Below are 9,844 nucleotides of genomic sequence, written 5' to 3'. Positions count from 1 at the left end.
GTTTAGGGCTGTTGTGCATAGGGTCGCTATGAGTCGCAAACGACTCGACGGCACATAACAACAACAGTAATAACAAACATGTTATCATATCTGCAATGAATCCCTGTATTTCAGCTGGTGCCTCAGGAAAAAAAGACAAAGTGAAGGCCTCTAAAACAGGCCATTCCAAGTGCTCTGCTGCCACCGATCCAGAAGGAGAAACGCTGTCAGTCAAAGCTTACTACCAGACACTCCACAGCCTTCATGCTCGCACGGTACACTGTTGGGCTTTGGCTGCATGGGAACAAAACTGCTGAGATGACTTTGTATGCTATCCTGTCAGGACTTCAAAGCCCTGTCCCTGTGATTAGGTACGTTTTCAGCCACACATCAATCACCACCGATCACAGCCACGCAGGGAAGGCACCCCTGTGGGCAGCACTAGAGCAGCAGGCTCTGGGCCGGAGGAGGGGGGAGCTCCTCCTTGGGCCACATCATGTGGATCTAGGAACAAATGCCAGGTCTACGTTTACAGATGAGGGGCACTAGGACGACAGCTACGGCCTGGGGGAGAGGTCAGTCCAGGGTGGAGAGAGGCCACAGTAGAAGGCCACAGTGCCGTTCTCTGTGGTGTAAAACCTGCAGTCCCAACATCATACTTCTTCCCAGAGGACTCACAGGAAATCTCAAAATGAAGTATAAATGCTGCTGTCCTCCACATGTTTGTGTGCTTGTCTCAATTTCTTTGGAAACAGTACTACTTACCAATCTGCTGAATCCTCCATAGAGTATACAGAAGCCCCCCTGGTAGTCAGAGAGGTCGACGAAGCCCTCAATGTGCCTGTAGTCGTAGGAGCAGAGGACTCTGTTGGTGGCAGGGTTAATCTGGTCAAAGCCTCCAGGGGTCACTTCCAAGATCACAGGCTTTCTCGTGTCACTCCAGTGATGCTTGTAGCAGTTATATCTCTGAGAGGGGAAGAAAGTTACTAATTCACCGTGCCGAAACCAAGTCAGGATTCAAGTATCAACCACTACCCAAAACCAACCAAAAACATCAATAAACGGATAAATATTTAGTGCTTTTATCCAACTGTTAAAATCACTAACAATTTTTAGCTATTTAGAGAGGGTCTGTTTACTGTTCATTCAAACTGATGAGATATGTTTCTTTTTGGTTATGGTATTTTATAAAATAATTTTCAGCCACTGAAGGTAAATCTAAACAAAGAAAAGAGAGGGACAAGCTTCCTAAACAGAAAGGTTCTCCTGGAAGTTTTCTCAGGAAAAAGGCCTATGCTTTTGTAATCTTGTCATACTTCAGGGAAGTTACAAAGTTTAACTGAAACATCCTAAACTGGCTCACACAGTGAGGGATACAGATTTTTCTTTCTACACATTTTAAGTACAAAATCAAACAAAAAAAGAACTTTTCTAATCCCACCATTTGAAAGTTAATTTTAACAATTTTTAACATTTGGAAGTAAAATTCCACTTCTACATTTCCTTTATAAATTAAAGAAACAGTATCAGAAATGATCAGTTTTAGTGTTAAAAAAAGCTTTAAGAGGCAGCTGCCCGAAATGAGAACAAGATAAATAACAAAGTGTGAACTGTGAGATCATCTCCACCAGCAGAACCACATTCCACCTCTCTGAACAAAAGGTGCTAGCTAACACGTGAAGAATGGTGATATGATGGGGAGTAAAATACACTTGGAGCTCAAATTCACAACTATTCTAACACCAAATTAGAGAGATTCCCCTAGGAGTTTAGAAGGGACACAGTAAGCCAGGACATCAGCACTAGCATCCCACTGTGAAACCAGCACTGAGGTTCCCAAGACCAGGTGTGACCAGCCCCCTCAGCGTTACTGATCAATGCCATCGCGCGCCGTCAGGCCCCTCCGCATTACTGATCCACAGAGGAATTCTGCAGTTTGTCACAGGAACCTGCAGAAAACTGAGAATGGATTTTGAGTCTGGATTCAGAACTAGCGCTGGTCAGTACCACTGCGCTGCGGAAGAGGTGATGTTTCCTCAAGTTTCCCATTAACATGCAAGTCCCCAACCGCATTTGTGGGGTACTTGTCACTCCTCCCAACTAAGGATCAGTCTCCAGAACGAGATGTACTTATGGAAACATCAGAACGATACTGATAGGCTGATGGAGAGGCCGGGGCCGAGCGCAGCTCCTATGAGATCCCTGTGAAGGCAGCAAAGCATGTGGGGCTGAATCCCAACTTCTTTTTAGGGAGATACACTGACCACTTCCACCCCTTACTCCCAGTCCAATGTAAAACTGCGTGAAAAACTCTCAGTGAGGTAGGCTGACACAGTGACCACAATCATGGGCTCGAGCCTCGGACGGTGAGGACGGCGCAGGACAGGGTCACCACGAGTCACAGGTGACTTAATGGCACCCGACAATGACCACCACCAGTCTTCAGACAATCTCCTATAGGAGATTGTGGTTCTACCACAAAGCCTTGGAAAATTATTAAATGCTTGCTGTTCACTGATACAAAGGGACAACTACAAACAGGTACAGCTGTCTCCAGACAGACAGGCTGCACAGAAAACTCCCCTGCTCCATAAATAAACTGAGCATGCCAAGCTACAATTTACAGAAATCCAACTGTGGCTTAGGCTGGGAAACAAGCAGACGATTCTAAGAGCTGTCAGGACCCTGAGTCAGAGCCTGGAACTCTACGCTGCTAAGAGCAGCAGCAAACCCCATCAAGGTGGGCCTCTGGGCTGCGAAGAGCAGTGACAGCCCCATCAAGGTGGGCCTCTGGGCTGCAAAGAGCACCTGCTAAAAGCAGCGACAGCCCCCAGCAAGGACAGAGGGTTTCAAGAAGGCAGGGAAGGGGATCTCAGGCCTCACCTTCTGCCAGACCCAAGAGTTAAACAGTGCCACACATCAGTAGTTGCTGTTGTTGTTGTGGTGGTGGTGTGCTGTTGAGTCAGAACCGACCCACAGCTGACTCTCCAGTTTTCAGATGCAGTAAACGGCAATGGAAGAGACTGCCCATCTTTCTCCTGAGAAGCAGCTGGTGGATTCGAACTACCTGCCTTTGAGTTGGCAGTACAACTCCTTACCACTGGGCCCCCAGAGCTTTACCATATATTTCTTTATTTTCTTTCCCCTCTCCCTCCATTACAAGAGGACTTCTTGCTCACGGAAAGAAAAATCAGTATTTCAAGAGTGGAAAGCATAAACCAGCACTTCCACACTACCCTCCCCTGCCCACCAGAGTCTGACTTAGGTTCAACACTGCAGCAGCATGACTAGCAAAGGCTTGGGAAAGTCAAAAAGATTTTAAAACAAGCTGTCCCTGCCCCATGCAGAGCTGCACCACGGGGACATCCAGGACAAGAGCATGCAGTAACAGTTTCAGCACATGTGATACTTCGGAAAGCTTTATTTCTTCTGAAACAGGAAACTATTCCAACACCTGCCGCCTGTTCTGGCATCACTCCCCGGTGCTACCTGCCATCCTGAGAAAGGGCTGCCTGACAGCGCCAGCCTCTGCTTCCGGACTACTGGCAATGGGAGGCTTAAGTCTGATTCCTCATATCAGTGTTTCCTGTTAAACTACATTCAACTCTTTGTCACATGGTATCAGAAATCATAAAATTAAGCTTCCCTCTTTCTCCCTTGAGCTTTTTCATATAAGGATTACACAGAAGATGGAATGATTTCTGCAACAAAGAGTAACAAATGAACAAGAAAGCACATACTAGTAAGTGTTACTCACCCTTCCAGTGATTTTTCCTTCTGAAAAATCAGTTCTAAATCTCTGAAAAAGAAAATATAAACATGGTTTATGACAAAAAATTGGTAAGGAAGACATGTGCCTCAGGCTTTTTCTACCCAAAACAACTTGGCAGCCCTGATATTTAAAAATGTTATTAAAGTTACAACTTGAGGATATTCAATCAAAATATGGACTACCTAAACATATAAATGCTTTATATTATATATCTCTATCTATAGCTTAAAAATGAACAGACTCCCTAACACATATGTGGTTTTTTCCAGACTTCTGATTAGAGAAAACGGAAAAGTCCTCTCTATTAAGCCAAAGGTCACTAAGAAAAGTTAAGTGGGTGCAGAGATGCAGAACATAAACACCTGCACTTTAACGTGTGTGCTAAACACTGGATTTCACAAAAGGAGATATTAACATAGTGGTTAACACTGAAGCCTTCTTACCAATGCTTCTGTAAGAAGTTCTGTTCTGTGCTCTGTAGAAAATTTTAACGTTTCTGACTTCTTTCCACTGCCTTTCCGAAAGGTGAGGTTGAATTCAGTTCCCTGTCCTTTCCCAACAGGACTGATGCTACAAATGTCTCCATAAGGCCACTAACAAAAAGAAAAAGATCCTTCAGCTGGAGCTGTAACACGGTAAGATGCAACAGTCATTTGTATCCATGGATTAAATGGGCATAACAGTGCAGAGGTCTAGAGTAAGTCATGTCCTGTAACAACTCTGAAACACAACAAACGCTTCTAAACGTTAAAGATTTTCAGCTGTCAAGTCAGAGCTGCCTCCACACTTCCTTTCCAAAGTGAAGGCCATCCCATCTCTAGGACATATCTAACAGATTCGTCTTTACTTTTTACCTTACAATAAAAAAAATGGTAATTATCTATTTGAAATTTTAATGACTAATGGCATAAACCCAAACAAATTAAAATATATAAAAACAAAGTGAACTGGGGAATAAAATTTTCATCTTATGTGCACCTTTTTAAAATATATCCCTAACTGGGATAATGGGGGTAGGTGTGTCAGAGACATAAAGGTGGCACAGGATAGAGCAGGGTTCAGAGCTGTTGTATACAGGGTCGCTTTGAGTTACAAGCAACTCAATGGCACATAACAAAAGGACTGAATATCTTTAAATGCTGATTTATCTGTTTTGAGGTGAGTCTTACCCTCTATGAACAGTAATCCTACTTCAACGACAAGTGTTTTATTTCCCAGTTCAGCCACGATGAGAAATCAGTGAAAATATAAACCTTTTAAAATGATAAAGAACTCACTTATTAGGTTTACCTAAGAGAGGATACTCAGTGAAACAGATCAAACATCTATATCCTTCAGAGCAGAAATAAACATGTTTTCCCCTTCATTCCTTTTAGGTAATGAGCATAGGATGCTACATAAGTGGATTAATCTATTTTTGATCCAATCTTCTATTTCGGACCAGGGATGCTGGGTCATATACGGCTTTTAAAATTCAAACGGGACTCATACAAAGGTAAACAGCTCCCAAAGTGATTGATTACCTGATTTGTTACTTCTAAGGTATTAGGATTATATGTAGTTATCGCATGGGTTCCAACTGAAAAGACACGTTTATACCTAAAAGAAAAAACAAGGCTGAAATTTCACTGAAATCAAAGCAAACATGTTGTAAGACAGCGTGTGCTATCAAGAGGAGAACTGGGAGTAACTAAAAATGTTCCATGATTAATGCTTGTTAAAATAGTTTTACATTTTTAAATATTCTAAAACATTACTGGGATTACAATCTATCCTCTTTGCCATTATTTTAGTATAAATTATGAAGATTCACAAATAAACGAGTATGACCAGTGCACATGACAATGTACTGTTAGCACAGACCAGAATGGTGCAGTCCTGGCTAAGGGCGCAAAACGGGCTTCAAATGAGCAACTTTCATCTTCTCAGAAAGACGCTCAAGACTACCAGTTCTTTCAAAATGTCCTTTGAAGAGAACCAGTATGGAAAGGAAGGAAAAGCCATATCCTGCACTGTTCGGCCAGTCATATCCCGGAATCTGAGTAATTTCCATTGAAGCAACTACTTGCTTCAGTTAAGTGTGGCAATTTTGTAGACTCAGGAAGCCCACCCCACAAACAAGCAGTTTTCACTTCTGCTTCACTTCCTTCACTCAAAATCACAAACGTGAAGGAGAAAGACCCCTTGGTATCTTTAAGTCTGTCAAGGAGGGTACAGTTCTTAGTGATAAAAGCTGGAACTGAACTATAAAGCTCCAGGTTTGGAAAACTTCAAGAGACGAGGCCCGAAAGGACCAGATAATGTCTGCTTCTCTAATTGTTCCAGAAAACAAAGGCTAGCTGCCTGGTTCTTTTACTGCAAGCTTATAAAGACAGAACAAGAAAGTAAGTCACAAAAATAAATGTAATAAATACTGACAATAAGAAACAAGTAGCATATTAAAACAGCAATCTCTCCCCTGACCAAGGGAGACACAACATAAAAACCTAAGGTCAATAATGGGTGAAGTTAATAAAATTGATCACATTTATTAAAAAATAACAACCCCACTCACTTCAGTTTCCTGAATACATCAATAGGATATCAAGATGTTTCTGCATTTGTTAGTGACTTTCAAATCATCCAAAAGAGATGTTTTACAGATTTATATAAACTTTTGTATATGTACCCATGCCTGCCTGGCATTTATGGCAAGAATATATTTATGCTTTGAACTACTAAAAAAGTAAAAAGACACAACAAGTTAGCTTAAACTAAGTGACGTCAGATATAAGGGAAACACATTAGAGAGATGACATTAAGATCAAGGGAGTTCTCAAATTTTCCTTTTTCAAGCTCTCCCTTTTTCTCTGGTAAACCACTTACACACTGTTCTGTTGCTGGTCACTAGGGACAGCTGACCACCAGTCACACAGCCCAGAACAATGACGAAGAGCAGAGCTGCTCACTGCCTGTTCTGAGCAGCCTTCCCAGCACCATCCGCCCCGCTTACGGCTGCCACGAGAATCACCGTGTCCATCCACCTCTTGAGGGTCTTCCTCTTTGGGTGACCCTCTACTTTTCCCAGCATGCCGCCTCCTCCGAGGCCTGGTCCCTCCCAATAATGTGCTAAAAGTATGTGAGATGGAGTTCATCTTGCCTTTAAGGTGCACTGAGGTTTCATTTCAAACTGATTTGGGGAGCTCTGGTGGCCTAGTGGAAAGAAGCTGCACTGCAATCCCAAAAGCATGAAGTTCGAATCCACCAGATGCTCCTGTGAAGGAAGAGCAATCTCCTCCTGTGCCCATCAGATCCGACTCAAAAAAAAGACCAGAGAGACTGGTTTCTTCTTCAGGCAGTCCAGAGAGTGTTCAATACTTCCCACCAACACCACAGTTCAAAGGTATAGATGCTTCTTGGGTCTTCATCATTCACTGTCCAGTGTTCAGATCAACAGGAAGCAAGTGAAAACACTGCGGCTCCGAAGTGCACTCTGACCTGCCATGGCCCTCCTTTGCTCTTGAGCACTCTGGAGAGGTCCTGACAGCAGTTTCCCCAATGCAACACGTTCTCTGATGTCTTGATTGTCGCTTCCAAGAGAACCAAGCAAAATGAAGTCATTGAAAGCTTCAAGCTTTTCTCTATCGATCATGATGTTACCTATTAGCCCAGTGATGCCCAGTGATGAAGATTTCTGTTTCCTTGATGTTGAGATGTAATCCATATAGAAGACTATAGTCTTGGATCTTCTTCAGTAAAGGTTCAAGTGTTCTTAACCTTCTGCAAGTAGGGTTGTGTCATTTGTAAAAAGCAGGTGTTGATGAGTCTTCCTCTGAGCCTGATGTCACATTCTTCTTCAAACAGTTCCGCTTCTCGAATGATTTGCTCAATGAATAGGTATGCAGAAAGCTACTTTACTGATGCACACCTATCCTGATTCTAAACCATGCAGTGTTCTCCCGACCTGTTCAGACAACAACTTCCTGGACCATGTATAGATTTGGCATGTGTACAATTCAGTGTTCTGGGATCCCATTCTTTTCAAAGTGATCCACAAAGTCAACTATTTCTGTATAGTCAATAAAACACAAGTAAACATCTTTCTGGTATTCTCTACTCTTAGCCAATATCAACCTGACAGCAGCAATACTTGTTCCATGTCTTCTTCTGAATATAATTTTAATTTCTGGCAGTTTTCTGTCCATGTTCAAGCTGTTTTTAAATAATATTGTTTGATAATTTCCACACTCGGGTGATCACCTTTTTGTTGGAATGGGAACAAATATAGATCTCTTCCACTCAGTTGGCCAGGTAGCTGTCATCCAAATTTCTTCAAAAAAGCTCATAAAGCACATCAACAGCTGCTTTGGTTTATTAAAGTACCTCAACTGGTATTCCATTAATTCCTGGAGGTCTTATTTCATACACATTATGAGAGCGAAATCATTTTCATTCTGAGGAAAAAGTAACATAGGAAATGTTGACTTTTATAATTTTATCTATTGTTTAAGGGGTTTCCTAATTCTAAATGTCTCAAGTGGTTGTTTTTATTTCGCTCACAACCGTGTGTGAGCTTACTGGATTTGACTAACAACTAGTTTTAATTCTGTTTGGAATGAACATTCTTCTAAGTGGTACAGCACTGGTCTGACGATTTGCTCTACTGAGGTAACTTGGGGTTGCTCTGTGATGCTGAACACTGTATCATCAGTGTGTCAAATGCCGTAACGGTCACCCATGATGGACAGTGTTTGGTAGAGCTCCCAGGTTAAGACAGGCTTGGAAGCAGGAGTGGCATCCACTTCCTAAACCACATGCCTCTGGAAACTCTATAAACTATGAGAAATGACAATAGTTACAACAGGATTCAGGTCTTTTGTTCACAGGGTTGCTATAAGTCATGCTCAACTTGACAGCACTTAACAACAACAGTCTCGAGTGGAGAGGGCAAACAAGAAGAATGAGGGCACTTTCTACAGTGTGGGAAGAGTTGGTGAAGTATAAACAAGATTTATTACAATACTGGCCCCCAAACCTTAAAACTTCACAGGCAAAACTAATAAATGAGAATCAAAGCAAAGCAATGGCATTAAAATTAGTACTTACCTCAAACACTACACACAATGGAAGGAAAGAAAATGTCCAGTAGAAATACCATCACAAAAATTCCAAGTTTCAGAATCTCTTGAAAGCCAAACGTACAGATCTTTACAATTATGAAATAACACTACAAAACTACAGAGTGTAAGATTTTACTCTGACCACCTCTTGTGGTTTCTGTGAGCCTGAAGGTGCTGTGGCCGCTTTCGTGGATCCCTTACTTCTTGGGCATCACCAGGAGCTCAGCACTAAGGCTCATCAGTGTCATTTAGAAGCACAGAAGGTGCTGCATCTGTTGAAATGTTTTCAAAAGTCCTAGAGACGCAGTTGCTTCAAACCCCCAAATTAGTGGAAGAAGATCTTGAGTCCAAGATTCAGAAACTGGATGAGATGGATGAGGACGAATTAGCATGCCTGAAAAGGGAGACTGGAAGCGCTACAGAAAGCTCCAGAGCAGCAAAGGAACGGCTTCCAAGGGACTCTTGGAGAATACAGAGAAGTCCCTACACAAAGAGACTTTTCTCCAAGAAGTCAAGAAATGAAAAAGCGGTCTGTCATTTCTATAGCCTCAATATTCAGGTGTAAAACAGCAGACATTCAGGTGTAAAGCAGCAGACAGGCATCTGGTGATACTGTCGAAGAAACAGGTCGAGACTCAAGTTTTGAAGCTGAAAGTGAGAAAAGTGCCCCTGCTCTGTGAGAGATTGTGCATCGGTCATCCCCACGGTGAACGATGGCAAGACCAGAATATGCTGCTGGATTCCCAGGCCTCGGAAATACAGACTACTCCACAAAAGCTTTAGAATGGCAGCCTGCTTGTTCTGATTAATTACAGCGGAAATCTAATGGAGCCCCATTTCAGAGTCAAAAAAATTTGGAACAAACTTCACACAACTGGGGAAAAAAATTCTTTGATTTCGGATGATGATTAGGGCTTAATTATGTTTCTTTGTAAATAATATTTTGATTTTTGTCTACTTCTGAGTTAGGTGTGTTTTCTAAATTCTACTTGAT

At 42.2% G+C, this 9,844-nt stretch overlaps 1 protein-coding gene and 1 pseudogene across 1 annotated transcript in view; one reads left to right on the top strand and one right to left on the bottom strand.

The window, feature by feature from the left end:
• DNAJC13 (DnaJ (Hsp40) homolog, subfamily C, member 13) overlaps positions 1-9,844 on the bottom strand; it is a 122,468-nt gene that overhangs the window by 91,766 nt on the left and 20,858 nt on the right. Inside the window, exons 2-5 of the mRNA XM_006902544.1 lie at positions 5,275-5,350; positions 4,195-4,344; positions 3,737-3,778; positions 745-945 (exon numbers count right to left, since the gene is read on the bottom strand). Of these exons, the coding sequence (XP_006902606.1) occupies positions 745-945; positions 3,737-3,778; positions 4,195-4,344; positions 5,275-5,350 (469 nt within the window). The remainder of the gene's footprint in view (positions 1-744; positions 946-3,736; positions 3,779-4,194; positions 4,345-5,274; positions 5,351-9,844) is intronic.
• Positions 5,712-9,745, top strand: LOC102869864 (annotated as a pseudogene).

Source organism: Elephantulus edwardii, unplaced genomic scaffold (genome assembly GCF_000299155.1).
Source record: "Elephantulus edwardii isolate Elephantulus edwardi_28Jun2011 unplaced genomic scaffold, EleEdw1.0 scaffold00427, whole genome shotgun sequence".
Taxonomy (NCBI): Eukaryota; Metazoa; Chordata; class Mammalia; order Macroscelidea; family Macroscelididae; genus Elephantulus; species Elephantulus edwardii.
This window is presented reverse-complemented; position numbering and strand designations above follow the sequence as displayed.